The sequence below is a fragment of the Chiloscyllium plagiosum genome, chromosome 23 (genome assembly GCF_004010195.1).
Source record: "Chiloscyllium plagiosum isolate BGI_BamShark_2017 chromosome 23, ASM401019v2, whole genome shotgun sequence".
In the NCBI taxonomy this organism is placed as follows: domain Eukaryota; kingdom Metazoa; phylum Chordata; class Chondrichthyes; order Orectolobiformes; family Hemiscylliidae; genus Chiloscyllium; species Chiloscyllium plagiosum.
In genome coordinates this window covers 40,232,928-40,252,011 of record NC_057732.1, presented here as the reverse complement: position 1 = coordinate 40,252,011, position 19,084 = coordinate 40,232,928, and the positions used below count along the sequence as shown (strand labels likewise).

The window sequence follows — 19,084 nt, the reverse complement described above, 5'->3', positions numbered from 1 at the left end:
TTTGGAGGTGGTGGAAATGTCGGCGGATGATTTGGTTTATGCGAAGGTTGGTAGGGTGGAAGGTGAGCACCAGGGGCGTTCTGTCCTTGTTACGATTGGAGGGGTGGGGCTGCAACAATTAACTGGGGTGGTAGTAGCGGTCAGTCAAGTCTCATTTCACTTGAAGCATAGGATTTTTTTTCCTAAATACTCATTTCCTTATCAGAGATTTTATATATGCACTTAATTTCGCTTGTTTTAATAAAATCAGAGTTTCCTTTGCTTCTGAAGCATCTGCCTTCTGTCTTTTCTTTTCACCATACCTCATCTCACTACATAAGTCCAGAACTAGAGGGCACAGGTTTAGGATGAGAGGGGAAAGATTTAAAAGGGACCTAAGGGGCAACTTTTTCACACAAAGGGTGATACGTGTTTAGAATGAGCTGCCAGAGGAAGAGATGGAGGCTGGTACAATTACAACATTTAAAAGGCATCAGGATGGGATTTAGAGGAATATGGGCCAAGTGCTGGCAAATGGGACTAGATTAATTTAAGATATCTGGTCAGCATGGACAAGTCGGACCGAAGAGTCTGTCTCCATCTGTACATCTCTATGACTCTATAACTAGTACAGTGGCACAGGGATCAGTACTGGGGTCACATTTTTACAATGTATATTTATATTAATTACTTAGATTAGGTAAGTGAATGTACAAAACCCAAGTTTGGGGATGACAAAAATAAATGGGAAAGCAAGTGATGAAGATGACAATGAGGGGTAGACACGTTAAGAGGGTGGGCAAAAACTTGGCAGATGGCAATATAATGTGGGAAAATTTGAGTGTATGCACAATGGCAGGAAGAACAGAGAAGCTAAATATTAATTAGAGAAAGACTGCAGAAAACAGCAGCACAGGAGGATTCAGGAGACTTTGTACATGAATCACAAAACGCTAGCATTCAAGTTCAGCAGGCAATAGGGAATACAAATAAAAATGTTTGATTTTATTTCCAAGTGAATGACATAAAAGTAGTCTTGATAAAACTATACGAAGCATTAGTCAACCACACCTGAAATACTGTGAATAATTTTGATCCCCTTCATCTCTGTAAAGACAAACTAGCACTGCAGGTAATCGAGAGAAGGTTCACTAGGTTGATCCTGGATAAGGAGGAATTTTCCTTGAAGGGGAGGTTTAGTAGGTTGGGCCAGAACTCATTGAAGTTTAGAAGAATAAGAGGCAGCTTTATTGAAACATATAAGATTCTTAAAGGGACTTCCCAGAGGAGGATGTGGAGTTTGTTTCCTCTCGTGGGAGAGCCTCGGACTAAAGGACATAATCTCAGTTAAATCAGATGACAAAGACTTTATTTCATTCAGAAAGTAATAAATTGGGGGAATTCTTTACCAAAAAAGCTGTCAAGGTTGAGTCATTAAGAATGTTGAAGGCTCTGATAAATATTTTTGAGCAGTCATGGAATAAGGGTTATAGGGAAAAAGCAAAGTAGACGATCATCAGGTTAGCCATAATCTCACTGAATGGCAGAGCATACTCAAAGGGCCAAAGGTTGTTCTACTTCTGCCCCAATGTTCTTTAATCTAAATCGGAGACCCAGCAACAATAACCTTAGTGAGTCACTAAAGTACACTCTGGAGCAGAGCCTCCGGATGATTTGTACATTTCTCCTTAGCCCAAGGTACAGAGATCAATATGAACTTTACCACTGCTGAAACAGAGACTAATTAAAGCAGCACAGAGTGCAATCAAACCCAAGATATCCCTGGTCTGTGTACTTCAAAAGCGCATAGTTCATTAACCCATAGACTTCTAACAACACAAGGAATATACTGCCAAAAGAAAGGGATTGTTTTACCAATGACAATTTTATTGTAAACAGCTTGTGCATGAGAGTAATTTCTTTTTTCTGTTAATATAAAGCACAATTTGTTGTACATACGTGGAACAGAAGTCGAAGTCAGGGCTTTTACCCATCGATCCCTGTACTTCCACCTTTGATTAATAAACTGCAAAATACTGAAAAAGAATGAAACTGTAGGATGTTAGACTGACAGATCTAAGAGCTGGGTCTTTATGACCATGAAATATACATTTATTAATGGACTCACCATCTACATAGGCACAAGGTAAGTTTGCATATCACCTTCAGTATGTCACTGGAACAGGAAGTTGCTTTGTGACCATCTACACATTATTACTGATCCTCTTCCAGTCTTCAATCTTCCTCTGCTACTTTCATTTTCTAATTGTCCCTTCTTGCCCTTTTCTCATTTGTTACTCTACATTCTCCTACTCTACTGAAACTTCCTGCTATGTCACCCACAGTACACAGTGCTGCCTTGTGTTTCATCATTTTAAAGTTAGGCACTTCCACATTAGGTATCTGACCCTAAATGTCATTTATCTTATCCTCTTATCTAAACAATATCAGCATTTCAATTGCATTTCCTATTTTCCAGAATTTAACACATTAAATGGATATAGAGAAAATAATTCCTTGCTGAGGCATCTGTGCCAAAAGGACAGTAGCAGTAGGCTAGTTGATTTGGACATTCTACGTTACCCATTTATTCCTTAGCTGCAGTTATCTAAAAGTCAAGGGCAAGAAAACCTACTCCAAAGTTCAAAATTATTCCAGCAGAATATTTGTCTGAATTACTTGTTTATCTCCTTTATAAGGAACACTAACTCTTTTATTCCAACTTGAATTGTGGTGGTGCTAGGGTGGGAAAATGATAAAATCTCTATTGGTATCACCATCCATTCTCAGCAAGTACTGGCTCCCTTTTAAAGTTTTATCCTGAATCTTTGGAAGTCTGATTATTTTTGACTTAGTCATATACATTAGTTAGCCTATAATATCTTAAATATACTTGCAATTTCTTGTGCTTGAAAACAATGGATTTTGCATTGGATTTGAATGAAGCAATGCAAATTACATAATTCGGAAATGTATCACCAAAATATGACTGCTCAAATCAATTAAATTAAACATTGAATTAAAATGTATTAAAAATCATAAATAGCAAAGCTTTCTCTCCAACCTTCTACAGGCAGTGTAAAACCTTTTGTACTGTGAACTTTATCAACACAACTCCTCCACTGGGAGAAGGTTTTGTAATAACTTGCATCGATGCTCCACTCAAAGTTAAGTCAATACTGCACAGCCCTGACCCAGCAGGTTGACACGTTTGCAAGGTTCCAGCAGCTCAAGGAGAAAGGATATTTGCCTGCATCAATGGATTATCTGTACTTAACCTAGTAAGCCTCAATCCAGTTCCTAATTAGATACTCAGCTTAATGTTTTTATAGGTATTTATTCACACAGCAATCCTGCTACAAATGGGACACATTCTCACTTAAGCAGAATTCTGCACAAATTCTCCAAAGAAATACCCCCGGATGTGAAAAAGGCTTCGAGGTCCTTACCTCTGCAACCCAGTGCAAGGCCTAAAGAATCATAATGCATATCAAGTAAAAGCAGATGTTAAAAACATTGTAGTAACTTTTTTAAACTGCCAGCAACATTAAGACCAATTGACTGTGTGTAAACTGATAACTTGGAAATGTAACTAGCCCAGTCCACACTTAGTTAGAAGTTCAACAAAACACAGAACCTGCTGAACTGAAAGTTTTGATTTAGTCAATTATCAGAAGAAGCTTTGTACTAAGACTTTAATTGCTCTGACATTTTCTGATATTTAAAACCTATCAGGTGTTCAACTCCATTAGCAAGCATATGCTACTTCTACTGGGCCATGACCTATTCAGTTGGACATTTAGAAAATTTATTTCGTTACTGCAGCTAATAATTTGGTTGTCCTCTGAATAAAAAAAACTTGAAACATTATTGCTATTCTAACACATCATTCCTCATAAGCTTGAAACTGTTAAATACCTTACAGTCATTCATTCATCCAATTTTTACCATCTTCAAGCTTGTAAAAGTATAATTACAGGTGTAACTTCACCTCTGTATTTCCCTCCAAGCAGCACATGTTCCTGACTAGGAACTAACCACCATTCTTCCCTATTGCAGAATTAACATCATGGAACTCCCACAGATGGACTGCAGTGATTCAAGAAGACAGCTGAACAGCTAGGTCTTCTCATGAGCAATTAGGAATGGGTAGCAAATGTTGGCCTTACGAGCGAGGCTCAAATCCCATGAAACAATAAAAAAAAAACATGGAATCATCCAACTTGATTTAACTCATCGCTTCTCCATATGAAAAATGTTGCAGAAAAGACCAAGACTCAGTTCATTACCTTAATACCTAAATGTTTAGGAGAGTAGATAGAAAGAGTAGTAATCTTTCAGATGGTGTTTTTGCAACATAGCGCTAGTGAGAGGAAGGTTCTGCTGACCATTATCGATATGTAATATTGATATTAGAGAGAGACAAGTGGGAGGTTTCAAGTTAGAGGGGGATTACACCTTGTATATAAAAGCAAAAATCAGCAGCCAGGATGTGCTCGGCACACATTATTTCCTCACAGATATATTCTCAATTGTTTACACAATTAATACTAAATTGGATGCGGTTTACATCCAACAACATTCCACAAGCTTTTACATTTAGCATCTGTGCAGCAAGTATTTGCCTGGTTACTGCAATTTTGAGAGACAGTGAAAGTGCCAATTTCGATGCAATAATAAATACAAAGAGGCACAACTGGGTGACCTAAAGTGAAACACGCGCAACATTATGTGCTGCTGCAAGCGGTGAACAAAAAATGCAAGGTGAAAGACTTTAGATTTTTCACCCACCTGTCCATCACCAGGTTCCCATCATTGACCCGGACCATGGTCCATATGTCCCAGTATTCTGCATTCGTTGGTTGTGTATGAGGTCCAAACACCGCACTGATCCTGGAAAAAGCCCAAATTATATATATTCTCTCAGGCAGCTTCTTCACACACAAAGTTCCATTTTTCATTAAAATAAAAATGAATAAATGCAGCTATAAAAGGCATGGATTATCATGATAAACCCAACTAGCTCACAAAAGTTCTTTAAGGACTAAACTCCAATCTCTCACCAACATAGCTCACCAACTTTCTAGTCATTTGAAATGACATTATTAAGACTAGGCAATAAATACCAGTCTACATCTTGGTGGTAGAGCAAACCTTGTATTAAACTGCTCCTATGGGACCGGGAGTATGCTAGTTGATCAAATATTCCAGGTAATTAAAAAGGTGCACATAATCAATGCAAAAACACAGACGAAGTAATAGAAACATAATGCAGCGGGTATAGATATTGTTATATTTTATTTACACCATAAATCACAAATAATAATGTAAATTTGCCTTAAATAAAAAAACTTACCAGTTGAATTAAAAAAAGTCACACAATACCAGGTTATAGTCCATAAGGTTAATTTGGAAGCACTAACGTTTGAAGTGCTGCTCCTTCATCAGGTGGCTGTCACCCGATGAAGGAGCGTTGCTCCAAAAGCTGGTGTTTCCAAATAAACCTGTTGGACTGTAACCTGGTGTTGTGTGATTTTTAACTTTGTACACCCCACATCAACACCGGCATCTCCAAATCATGATTATCAGTTGAGAGCCTTCTCACTCAAGACTCTCAACTATTCAGACATCATAGTACTTGAGGAGAAATTGATTCAACTGTTAATATTTTGTGGCCATTCAACCGAACAAATATTGACTGAGATAAATAATTTTTTAAAAAACGTAATCATTGGACAGAATAATACAATAAACTTCACAGTATTTGAGCCATATAATTTTTGCCAGTTTATCGAGAGACAGTCAAAACAAAGTTTCCTGGACTATGAGGGTCTTTGATAAGAGTGGTGAATGCTCAATGAATAATGCTCTGACACTGGAGATGTGAACCTGGAGTGTTTTTACCATCTGAAACTTAGCTGGTGATTAAAATTTACGAAAGAACTGGAGACATATCCTTCCAACAATTGAACCCAACTGGGATATGCTCGTAGTATGCTTTATTTAATTCACCAGGATGACAAAAATACGTCACACCAACATTCTTTGCACTAAGGTTTGTGAATTAAAAGATTGTACGATAATCCTATGGGAAGTATTATATCACAAACAGCAATTAAAAACTCTCACATCACTCAGAAGGTTCAAATCAGTCCTGCCTTGTTTGTGGAAGAAGTTGAAACTGTGTAGGTTGAGAATGGAACAAACACCTTGTCCAATTCTTGTTCAGAGAATTAGTTTATTTCTGTTGCACACTGGCTTTAATTCAGGTACCATTACAGAGCTTACCCTTTTGAAAAGAAGTAGTAGTTCATAAGTCTGGTAAAGATTGGTGAAAAGCATCCACTGTCCTTGAGCAGCTGTTAAGAAAATAATTATAAATTTAACTTAGAAATCCATCGCTCATACATTAATTCATGGCATGTAAACATTTTTGTATCTGATCTGACACAGCTCCCTCATACTTCACTGGATATTGAAATGAAGCATGTATATAAAAAATTGGAAATCCTGTGCAGAGTTTGCACTTACTATCAATAAACCTCACCCCTGTTGTCAGAGTTCTTGTTACATTTTGTGTCAATATTTAATCATTGTAAACTGCTGTCCACATTTCTCCTTCAACTTTACACACCATTCAAAATGTTGTTTCAGATTCTGATCATCATTTGGCACTTTCGAATGAGTTTCTGAAGTCTGTCGCAATTTAGTCAACATTCCTTACTTACACAAACTAACCAGACAGTGAGAAACCATAGTACTTTAACTAGCTATAAATGAAAACAGCTGAAGTAGCTTTTCATTTTTTTCAAGTAACTTTTCACGTTTTCAAATAGCATTAGTGCATTAAGGAACAGCAATGGAATTTTGACGATCCATATTAACTCTTTATCATTCATGATGGTGTACCTGTATTATATCTTAGAAATAATTGAAAGTCCAGGTTAATAAAATAAGGATATAATGTTAATTTCCTTTCCGTTAGTAATACTAGTTATATAAAATTTCAGAGAAAGCCAGCCAAGGAGGAAGCCTTTATGTCTTGAACTAGATAAAACTCTCCAGTTTGGTGATTTACAAGATTCTAGGTACAATATGCACCTTTGTTAGATGCAGGGTAAAACAAAATAGGCCAAGTCTCCTAATTCTAATGAGCAGCTATTGATATGACAAGTACCAAAGCCAGAATCAGGTTTGGGTTTTCCTACTGACTTCCCCCAACCATGGGTAAATAATTTGTCAAGACCATCATTGCTACTGACAAAAGAAAGGATACTTCAGTGAGAAAATGAGCAATTGCAAAGTGCATTGAACTGTACCCCAGCAGGAATTGGTTACACTGGAGAAGAAGGGAGAAGAGTAAAGAATATGCAACTGAATTTAAAACATTGCTTAAATTTTGTAACTCCCAATTGAAAACATATGTAACACACAAAAAAATTAAACAACTATTCCCCTTAAGCTACAGATCAACTGCTCTTGATTTTCTTCACAATGAACAATACTGGGCCAACACCTCTTCACAGTCCTGGAAAGGTCTAAATACCCATTTGCAGTACGCCTTTACCACCATCCTAAGTGAACAGTCATAATTGCCAAATATTTCAAAGTCAATCCCACTCTCACATTCTGGAACCTTGTCCATTTCCTCTGCACTTTTACTGCCTACAATGTTTAGTACCACTGACAAGAAACTGGTGCTTTAAGCTCCAAGATAGAAGCAGATCAATGTAATGTGCTGCTATGTTCTCAATTAACTTAGCTTCGCTAGTTTGTATGAACGTTCATGTTCTATATGAGCAGCTCCTGCTTTAGTTACTTCATCTCACCATATCAAAAGATTCTTCCCTTGCTCGCTGCTTCATGTACTTAGATACATTTAAAGAGAAGCTTCATATGATATTCAAGTCTTAATTGGAGCCCCACACTTAGTAAATTGAATTATTGCAGATTTTATTTAAAATAGATTATATACAGACCTTCTGTATAAATCTTGGGTGGTTTGTCTCTGGAAATATTCCTGAAATAATTACAAAGAATGAGGTAAGCTGTCATCCAGAGGAACTGGGAATAATATAAATGTGTTATTATTTTAACAAGATAGCCAAATAGTGAAATACCTCCATTTGACAAGCACAGGCTATTAATCATCAGATGTCCAGGTTTACCATGTTCAAACCTAACATAGGAGAGATTACGCACAAAAATTTGAACCATGAAGCTTCCACATTGTAGACCCGACAGACATGAGTCCTATCACAGATCTCAATGTTAGACCAGACTAATGCCACAAGGTTCCCGCAGAACCAGTGTGACAGGATCACTTCAGCAATTCAGCAGTTATTCCTGCTCAGCAATAGTGATGTCCTATGCATTAGAATAGATAGCACAGTGTAGAATTATGCTCAGTAGCGCACGGAGTCCGTGGCTAGTACCAAACTATACAATCTCAGGATTAATCCATGATCTATACCACGTTGGCTGATTTCTATAACAAAGGGACCCCAGAAAAAAGACAGAATTCAGAAAAGTGCTCCACTCGAACACAATCCAATGACTTGCTGAACACCGGATAAAATCAAACAGATTGTGTTCTGTGTGGTTCCCTCCACAAGTGTGCAGCCAACCTGCAGAGGACAGCTAATAAAGCACTTGGTGGGAGGGTCTTGGGTGATGGAGGATGCTGGCACTGAACATTGAAGCAGAGAAGGTTGAAGGGATGCCTGATAGACGTGTATAAGATTGAGGAGCATGGACGGGGTGGATAGAAAGCACTGTGTGCCTTAGTTGAAGGTTAGTGTGGTGCTGGAAAAGCACAGCAGGTCAGACAGCATCCGAGGAACAGGAAAATCGATATTCGGGCAAAAGCCCTGCTGACGAAGGGCTAATCTTGACTCAAATCCCAGCACCTACAGTACCCACTTTCACCTTAGTTGAAGGGTCAAGAACAAGGAGACAGATTTTTAAAGTGAAAGGCAGGAGATTTAGAGGAGATCTGAAGAAAACTTTTCTCACCCAGAGGGTGGCATGGGTCTGGAGTACATAAGTGGCACAGTGGCTCAGTGGTTAGCACTGCTGTCTCACAGCACCAGGGACCCAGGTTCAATTCTAGCCTCAGGCAACCGCCTGAGTGGAGGATGCACATTCTCCCTGTATCTGCATGGATTTCCTCCGGGTGCTCCAGTTTCCTCCCACAATCCAAAGATAGGCAGGTTAGGTGAATTGGCCATGCTAAATTGTCCATAGTGTTCAGGGATGTGTAGCTTAGGGGTAGATGTAGAGTAATTGGGAATGGATTTGAGTGGAATACTCTTTGGAGGGTCAGTGTGGACTGGAGGGTCAAAAGGTCTGTTTCCACACTGTAGGGATTCTATGAATTCTATACACAGCATGGGAGGGGAGTTGAGGACATAACCTCACAACTTTTATAATGTACTTGGATGAACTTCTGAAGTCATACCATTCAAGGCTATGGGTCCAGTGCAGGAAGGTGAGAGTAGAATAGGGAGTAGCGTATTTTTGGCAATACAGACACAATGGGCCTCTTCTGTACTGTATGATTTTATGAGCATTACCTCACCAAGAATTCTGCATATACAGTTTTTGAAAAAATGCAGGTAAACAACATATTTAACATTGTTGTTCAGGAAGTAATTTTCCACTGCCCCCCTAAAATGCTATTTATTTTTTAAAGTGATAACCTGTACAGTAGCTCCAGTGCAACAGTGTCTCCATAATCATGGGCCAGAATGTTGATCTTCTGCTGAGAAAGGCCTAGCTCCATTATTAGCCCCTGGACAATATCTGCCTGCTCAAAGAAGGAGTATCTGTGCAGCCTCTAATGAAGAGAAAATGCATTGCCTTTAGCAATTAACCTTCCAGGTACAAAAGCACCCCCCAGCCCCAATTCATTGCAAAACAAACACATCTTATGACAATGCTTACAATTGCACAAACACTTCTTTACCTCCAGCCATTTTAAAAAGGCTCTCATAATGAACTATTTCTTTGATTGAAATGATTTGTTATATAGTTATATGTAGCAATGAGAAATATGATCCATGAATGAAAGGCAGACAGTTTTGCATTTAAGTGCTTTAGTATCAATGAGGCTAATTTGAAGTGTAGTCTTGGCTGTAATGCTGAAAATAAAGCAGAAACCCTCTCCTTACAAATTTATTACAAATTAAAATCCTACAGTTGACAACTATCCAACTACCTATATACTATGAATTACATCCAGTGCTCAAGGGGTTAAACCTTTCGTAAAGGAAATGGACGTTCCACAGCAATCAGATACTCACAGGTTTATCACTAAATCCAAAGCCAAGAAAATCTAATGCAATAACTCGATTAAACCTCCGAGTTAAACCTTCCCAGATCTGAAACAAAAGCATGTAACAGTCCTTTTATTATTCTGTAACATTCTATACAGCAGTTAGATTGTCTAACAACAGAGTCACAGTGTCTGTACAGTTGTAAACAAAGTTGTACAGCATGGAAACAGACCCTTCGATCCAACTCGTCCATGCCGACCAGATATCCCAACTTAATCTAGTCCCATTTGTTTGGCCCATATCCCTCTAAACCCTTTCATATTAAAAGGCAATTGGATGGGTATTTGAAATGTTGTAATTGTACCAGTCTCGACCACTTCCTCTGGCAGCTCATTCCATACATCCACACCATCCTCTGTGTGAACAAGTTGCCCTTGAGGTCCCTTTTATATCTTTCCCCTCTCACTCTAAACCTATGCCCTCGAGTTCTGGATTTCCCCACTCCAGGAGAAAGACTGACTATTTATCCTATCCATGCCCCTCATGATTTTATAAACTTCTGAGGTCACCCCTCAGCCTCCGACGCTCCCTGCACTCCAAGGTGCCTTTGTTCAGCAACACTCCCTAGGACCTTACCATTAAGTGTATAAGTCCTGCTAAGATTTGCTTTCGCAAAATGCAGCACCTCATATTTATTTGGATTAAACTCCATCTGCCACTCCTCAGCTCATTGGTCCATCTGATCAAAATCCCATTGTAACCTGAAGTAACTTTTTTTTGCTGTCCACTACACCTCCAATTCTGGTGTCATCTACAAACTTACTAACTGCACCTATGTTCATATCCAAATCATTTATATAAATGACGAAAAGAAACAGACCCAGCACCAATCTTTGTGGCACTCCGCTGGTCACAGGCCTCCAGTCTGAAAACAACCCTCCACCATCCTCTGTCTTCTACCTGTGAACACATTCTGTATCCAAATGGCTAGTTCTCTCTGTATTCCATGAGATCTAACCTTGCTAACCAGTCTCCAATGGGGAACCTGGTCGAACGCCTTACTGAAGTCCATATAGATCACATTCACAGCTCTGCCCTCATCAATCCTCTTTGTTACTTCTTCAAAAAACTCAGTCAAGTTTGTGAGACATGATTTCCCACGCACAAAGCCATGTTGACTATCCCTAATCAATCCTTGCCTTCTCATATATGTGTAAATCGTGTCCCTCAGGATTCCCTCCAACAATTTGCCCACCAGTGACATCAGGCTCACAGATCTCTAGCTCCCTAGTTTGTCCTTAACACCTTTCTTAAATAACAGCGCCACTTTAGCCAACCTCCAGTCTTCTGACACCTCACCTGTGACTACTGATGATACAAATATCCCAGCAAGGGACCCAGCAATCAATCACTTCCCTAGCTCCCCACAGAGTTCTAGGGTACACCTGATCAGGTCTTGGGGATTTATCCACCTTTATGCGTTTCAAGACTTTCAGCACTCCCTCCTCTGTAATATGGAAATTTTTCAAGATGTCACCATCTATTTTCCCACACTCTATATCTTCGATTAATGTTATCGGTGAATCTGCTCAAATAAAGAGATGTCTTTGATCATTCACTCTAGTTTATTTCAAAATTAAACAAACTTTTGATAGTAAAATAAGTAGTCACCATAGTCTTACCAGACCGTAGGGCTGCTCTGTCACTAGAGAGAGATGACTGGGGTGATTTAACCTGAGGATATCCCACACCTCAGGTGAGGGGAGAGGTTGAAAGGGAATGAGAGCTCATAGAATCCCTACAGTTCTTCTATTAACCTCAGCCGATGTAGGAAATGAACCCACACTGTGGCATCACCAGCGGTCCAGCCAACTGAGTTAACCAACCTCTTAATTTTGATAGTATTCTAGGTTAGAAAATTTCTAGGTACTGAGCGAAATCGGTTTCCAGTAGTAACCAGAAATAAAACACTCAGTTAATTTCACCCCTCTCAAGTGAAGGTGTAGAAGAACCAGCTAAGAATTCGATTAGATGAGATAGCAAAGCTCAGTGTTCAAAAATCTCAGATTTTAGATATTTTCACAATGGAAGTAGTTCATTCAAACTTTATTGCATTCAATCCAGTTCTACTGTATGTCAGTGCAATGTTTTACCCACAACTCAGGGGTTCACTCCTCAAAGTCACAGCACAGCCAGATCAAATCTTGGCATTCTTCTTCCCCAGTCCTTACCTTGTGCCAATCATAGCTCGATGTTGGGAAACCATGCAAAAGGATCACTATGTCGGAACTGCCAACAGCACCCAGTGAATCTGAAATTTGTACACAGCTCACATTAAAACAGCCTACAGAACATTGGGCAAATTTAGGCTAAAGATCCACCGGCACTAATTGTAGAAAAGAAGTCTGGGCTGGCATTCTTTCCTTTATTATCAAAAACAGCAGATTTATTCATTGCATTGTTTTTGTGAAATCTCCCTGTTCACAAATGGTTCCCCCATTTATCAGTTTAAATGTATTATGAGTCAAAGTAATTATATTGAACTCTTTGAAATAACTCAGTGATAAACTGTGTTGTATATTCAAGCACAGTTGCCATGTCACTACTCACTAGAATCCAGCTTTTTTTCCAACGATCACACTGTGAATCCAGATGGATGATAAAAGCTGCCCTAGATGAGGTTCTGAAGACACCTACATGCCATTATTACACCCTAGTGAAACGAGCTATTTGGACCAAGTTAGCCAAACATTAAGGCCTTCCAGACAATGTAGGCCTTGCTAAAGAGGCGTTTCTACTGAATGAGGAACCTGATAATAGAAGTACAAAATTAGGGCAGATGGTCAAAGGATCCTCTTATGATAAATGGCACAACTTCAAATGTTACTACTAATGTACTTGCTTCATTGCCCACATCTTGCAACTTTGCATTTCTAACACACTGTCCTCAAAGTGCACCATTACCTTAACTAACTCAAGAGTATGCCTATTTCCAAAAGCCTGATAATGTTGAGATCAGTGCGTCTGTGCTTTCAATCGAGTTATCACAACTTTTCAGAAAAGGTGTATTTAGAAATGCAAGCTGAAAATGTGTTGCTGGAAAAGCGCAGCAGGTCAGGCAGCATCCAAGGAACAGGAGAATCGACGTTTCGGGCATAAACCCTTCTTCAGGAAACGCAAGCCAACATAAGAAAAATGTTTGTGTTCATCATATAAACAAAGTAATGAACATGTGCTTATAGCACAGTTACAGACTCACTAAAGACACATCACCGGAGCATTAAGTACAGAACCATATAATTCAGTAGCAAGAACCTGCCCTGCCATTTAATATTACCGTCATACCATTCCAAACTCTCACCTCTGTAAAATATGCGGTGGTCTTTGAAAGTAAAGAAGGCTCCAGCCATTCTCCATGTATAGAGAGACGGTGAGAGACTTGGGGGAGGAAGGTGAAGGTAGACTGCAATCAACGGTGCAGCAAGAAGTGCAACCTGAATCCACCATTCTTTCATCTTTAAAACAAAAACTACCACGCATGGATTCTTCAAAGAAAATCGAAATTCGATCCTGGCTCTTTCTTGGAAGTGGACTTCACTTTCAAATTAGACAGAGGTAAGAGAGAAATTAGTTATCACCAACACCCATAGGTTTATATCCAAACATACTGCAAGCTGTATAACCTCCAGGCTACTAAAAGCAGAACAGTCTTTCAATGTTATTTTAACATTATGGCTAATCTTTTAAACCAACACCCTTTGGGGTAAACATCTACAAAACTGTGTTAAACTATCATCCAGATCTAAACACTTGGCTCATAAAAAAATATAAAGAGAAGTTTCAATCCTGAAGCAATTTGCTTATAAAGGTAGACTGTTCAACCTCACAAATGGGCAAGGGCACCTCAGTAGTAAGCTCCAAAGTTTGATTCATGGCCTGTATTGAGCTGATTGACCTCCATCAAGACAGCACTTTCAACATTATAATTGGTCAAGGAATTTTTGCACGAGACAGAAAGATGGAAAGACACAGGAAAATCAAGGTCCTCTGCTGCTACACGTAATCCAGCGACTCATCTCTGTGATGAAGATATATTTTTAAAAATGCTCTATCCACACATGGCTTTTAAGTGGCTGTTGGTGACTCTCAGTTTTACAGGTCCTGGAAGCTTACACATTATGGACAAAGTACCACATGACAATTCTGACTACATTCTTGCTGTGTGTCGAACCTGAGAGAATGGGTGAGATTCTGAATGATTACTTTGCATCAGTGTTCACTGAGGAGAGGAACAGGATGAATCTTGAGATTAGAGATAGAAGTTTGATTAGTCTGGATCACGTTGACATAATTGGGAAGATGTGTGGGTAGGCTAGAGGTTATTAAGGTGGACAAATCCCTAGGTCAGGATGGGATCTATCCCAGGTTGCTGAGGGAGGCGAGAGAGGAAATAGCTGGGGCCCTGACAGATATCTTTATGGCATCCTTAAACCAGGTGCGGTGCCGGAGTACTGGAAGGTTGCTCACGTTGTCTCCCTGTACAAGAAGGATAGTAGGGATATTCCAGGTAACTACAGACCAGTGAACCTGACATCGGTGGTGGGAAGTTGCTGGAGAAGGTACTGAGGGATGGGATCTATTTATATTTAGTAAAGAATGGGCTTATCAGTGATAGGCAACATGGTTTTTTTGTGCGGGGGAGATCGTGCCTTACAACTTAATAGAGTTCTTTGAGGAAGTGACCAAGTTGATAGATGAAGGAAGGGCTGTTGACATCATATACATGGACTTTAGTAAGGCATTTGATAAGGTTCCCCATGGTAGACTAATGGAGAAAGTGAAGTCACATGGTGTGCAGGGTGTTCTAGCTAGGTGGATAAAGAACTGGTTGAGCAACAGGAGACAGAGTAGTAGTAGTTGAAGGGAGTTTCTTGAAATGGAGAAAGGTGATCAGTGGTTTTCCACAGGGGTCAGTGTTGGACCACTGTAATATACATAAATGATCTGGTAGAGGGAACTGTTGGTATGATCAGCAAGTTTGCAGATGACACAAAGATTGGTGGAGTAGCAGAAAGCATAAGGGACTGTCAGAGAATACAGGAGCAAATAGATAGACTGGACAGTTGGGCGGAAAAGTGGCAGATGGTTTTCAATCGAGACAAATGTGAGGTGATGCATTTAGGCAAGAATAATTCCAGAGCAAATTATACAATGAATGGAAGCGCCTTGGGAAAAGTTGATGGGCAGGGAGATCTGGGAGTGCAGGTCCATTATACCCTGAAGGTTGCTGCACAGGTGGATAGTGGTTAAGAAGGCATATAGTATGCTTGCCTTCATTGGACGGGGTATTGAGTATAAGAGCTGATAAGTCATGTTAAAATTGTACAAGACATTGGTTCAGCCACTGGTTTAGAATACTGTGTATAGTTCTGGTTGTCATATTACCAAAAGGATGTGGACGCTTTGGAGAGGGTGCAGACAAGGCTTATGAGGATGTTGCCTGGTATGGAAGGTGTTATCTATGAAGAGAAGTTGAGTAGGTTAGGTTTATTTTCATTAGGAAAAAGAAGATTGAGGGGGGACCTGATTGAGGTTTACAAAACCATGAAGGGTATAGACAGGGTGGATAGAGATAAGCTTTTTCCCCAGGGTGAAGGATTCAATAACGAGAGGTCACGCTTTCATGGTGAGAGTGGAAAGTTTAAGGGGAATACATGCGGCAAGTACTTCACACAGAGGGTGGTGGACATTTAGAATGCGTTGCCAGCAAAGGTGATAGAAGCAGGCACGGTAGATTCATTTATGATGCGTCTGGACAGAGCTCTCACTGGAGCAGAGGGATACAGATGCTTAGGAATTGACTGACAGGTTTAGACAGTACATTTGGATTGGCTCAGGCTTGGAGGGCCAAAGGACCTGCTCCTGGGCTGTAAATTTTCTTTCTTCTTTATGCAGTGCCATTAATTCAGAATGTCCCAAAGCAGTTCACAGTAGTGATATTCAACAAAATTTGACAAGCCACACTATGGATTTCTGTTCCAATGTAGACATCTTTAGCATGGGGGAGGCAGAGAGAAAGAATGCCACCCTCTAGGATTGCTCTGGAGTCCCCAGGAATTAAATATTAATTTACCAAGCATTGCTGCAAGGAACTGTGAAGAAATATCATAGAGGCATTAAAATCTGTGTTTTTTGCATTTTTTTCTACTCTTATTTATTATGAAAAATATTGCAAATTGGAAGGAGGCTGTTTGGGCAGGCTAATTCAGGCAACATCATATGACAAAACTCCAGGAATATCATTTGGACAGGTGCACAAATAAGAAAGGTTTATACGGATATGGGCGAAATACAGGCAAGTGTAACTAATTTAGTTTGAGAAACTTGGTCAACATGGATGAGTTGGACCAGGTCTGCTTCATGCTGTATAACTTTATGTCCAACCAGAATTAACAGCCACAAACAGGAAAGATAATAAAAACACATTATTTACATCAAATTGACATCGGTTTTTTTTTCTTTAAAAAGAATTCTGATCTCACTAACATATCTTATACATACATCTAGTTCTGGAATACTGAACAAAGTCTGTATTTAGCATGATTTAATAATCTGAAATTGCCCCATCTTCATGGAAAAAAGACTGACAACAGTCCTGATGAAGGGCTTTTGCCCGAAACATCGATTTTACTGCTCTTCGGATGCTGCCTGAACTGCTGTGCTTTTCCAGCACCACTCTAATCCAGAATCTGGTTTCCAGCATCCGCAGTCATTGTTTTAGAGTCTGTTCCTGTAAACTTGCACAAACATTTTCAAACAAGTTTGAGCAGCATCTGATCTAATCAAAATACTTTGTTTATTCTAAAATAAAATCTGAAGGGATTTAACTGTCACCTTTCAAGACCAAAAATGCTAAATGGGATCATTTGTACTTAAGGTGGGAAAATGTAGCATTGATCGCGAGAAACAAATGAGTAAGCTTCAATTACCACTTACCTACATACAGGTAAAGTTTCATAATCCCACAGCGCGCTGCACCTGAGGATGCAATTATTTCCGGGTCAGTGCCGTTATACTTGCTCCGCCCCTTTTACAATGGTTTATGACCTTCGGAGGATAGTATGTCTCCCACTACTGGTCAGGAGGGTAATCTGCAGCGCCAGATGACCAATACTTTACTGAGTTGGACCAGCCACTTGCTGCAGTGACAGATTCTATTGTTAAAAGACTCATGAGAAAGTGTTGCGTTGGCCCAAATTCATCAAATCAAAATCTCACCAAAAATGTATCTTCATTTTCTTTCAAAGAAGCACAACCATAACAAAATGCAAATATGAATGCAACAAAACTGAAATTGTTGGAGAAACTCAGCAAGTCTGGCATCATTTGTGGAGAGAGAAATGGGGTCAATGTTTCGCTTCCAATATGACTTCTTTGGAATTGAGAGGAGTTGGAAAAGTGTTAACTTTTATTTCAAAGGATGTTATTAAATTGCAACAGTGCAGAAAAGATTTATAAGGATGTTACAGGGCTAGAGGGATTGAGTTATATGAAGAGGCTTGATAGGCTGGAACTTTTTTCCCTGAAGTGTAGGAGGTTAAGGGGTGACTTCATAGAGGTTTATAAAACCATGAGAGGCATAGATAAGGTGAATATCCAAGGTCTTTTCCCTAGTGTATGGGGAGTCCAAACCTAGAGGGCATATGATTAAGATTGAAAGGGACCTGAGGGTGCTGTGTAAATGGAATGAACTGCCAGAGGAAGTGGTAGAGATGGGTGCAATTACAACACATAAATACATTTGGACAGGTACATGAATAGAAAAGATTTAGAGGGATATGGACCAAACGCAGAAAAATGGGACTAGTTTCGTTTGGGAAACTTTGTCGACATGGATGAGTTGGAACAAAGGGTCTGTTTCCATGCTGTATGACTCTATAAATCTATGACATTCGATCTGAAATGCTAACTGTGTTTCTCTCTACAGAGACGCTGCCAGATATAGTGAGTTTCTCCAGCATTTTTTAAATTTTAGGTATCAAGCATCCACAGTACTTTGCTTTTAAATATTAATGTGCTCCATAGGAATTGTCCACTAGAGGCCACTAGCTGCAGTGCTCATAGGTAGCAGGCCTCAAGATATGAATAATTTGGTGGACACTTCTCCAGGTCATTAGTGGCCAATGATAACTGTAGTTATGCATCACTGAGTTGCCAAGCTTCTGGCGAGTTTGTAATCAGCTCGGATCAGAAACCTGCAAATCAGAGGACTAAGAAATTTACGACTGCAATTTCTTGGGAGGTCTTGTAGTGGTAACATCCCTACTAATGAGTTAGAACAGCCTAGTTCAACTCTCATTTCTGGACAGGATGACCAAAGGGAAGGTGTGTTCATAACACAAAGTCATAGAGATGTACAGCACAGAAACAGACCCTTCAATCCAACTCATCCATGCTGACTAAATGAATCTAGTCCGTCATCTCAGGCTGACGTCATGAGGATCAGTAAATCCTTCTATGCCAGTCTGTATGACGCGAAGCCGACCGACAGCGCGGCCTCCCAGTCGTTCCTGTCCTCTATCACGGAGGTCTTAGACGACAGAACACGCGAGAGGTTGGACCAGCCGCTATCTCTGGATGAGCTGACCAAGGCCCTCGAGTCCTTCGAAAAGAATAAAACTCCCGGAAGTGACGGCTTACCGGTCGAGCTCTACTCCGCTCTGTGGGACTTGATTGGCCAGGACCTGCTGGAGGTGTATGTCAGTATGCTTCGGGCAGGTACCATGAGTGAATCCATGAGGAAAGGCAACATCACCCTCATCTACAAG

At 39.8% G+C, this 19,084-nt stretch overlaps 1 protein-coding gene across 5 annotated transcripts in view; it reads right to left on the bottom strand.

Annotated features, from left to right (window-relative positions):
• The window catches only part of mest, a 34,470-nt gene that overhangs the window by 10,392 nt on the left and 4,994 nt on the right, over positions 1 to 19,084 (bottom strand). Inside the window, exons 1-10 of one of the 5 annotated variants that reach the window (XM_043714025.1) lie at positions 17,253 to 17,341; positions 13,618 to 13,853; positions 12,488 to 12,567; positions 10,284 to 10,361; positions 9,681 to 9,817; positions 8,100 to 8,158; positions 7,959 to 7,999; positions 6,268 to 6,338; positions 4,771 to 4,872; positions 1,939 to 2,015 (exon numbers count right to left, since the gene is read on the bottom strand). In XM_043714025.1, the coding sequence (XP_043569960.1) occupies positions 1,939 to 2,015; positions 4,771 to 4,872; positions 6,268 to 6,338; positions 7,959 to 7,999; positions 8,100 to 8,158; positions 9,681 to 9,817; positions 10,284 to 10,361; positions 12,488 to 12,567; positions 13,618 to 13,771 (799 nt within the window). In that variant the 5' untranslated portion in view covers positions 13,772 to 13,853; positions 17,253 to 17,341. Of the gene's footprint in view, positions 1 to 1,938; positions 2,016 to 4,770; positions 4,873 to 6,267; positions 6,339 to 7,958; positions 8,000 to 8,099; positions 8,159 to 9,680; positions 9,818 to 10,283; positions 10,362 to 12,487; positions 12,568 to 13,617; positions 13,854 to 17,252; positions 17,342 to 19,084 lie in introns of those variants that run through there. The other 4 variants (XM_043714027.1, XM_043714024.1, XM_043714026.1 and 1 more) reach the window with 4 other exon arrangements.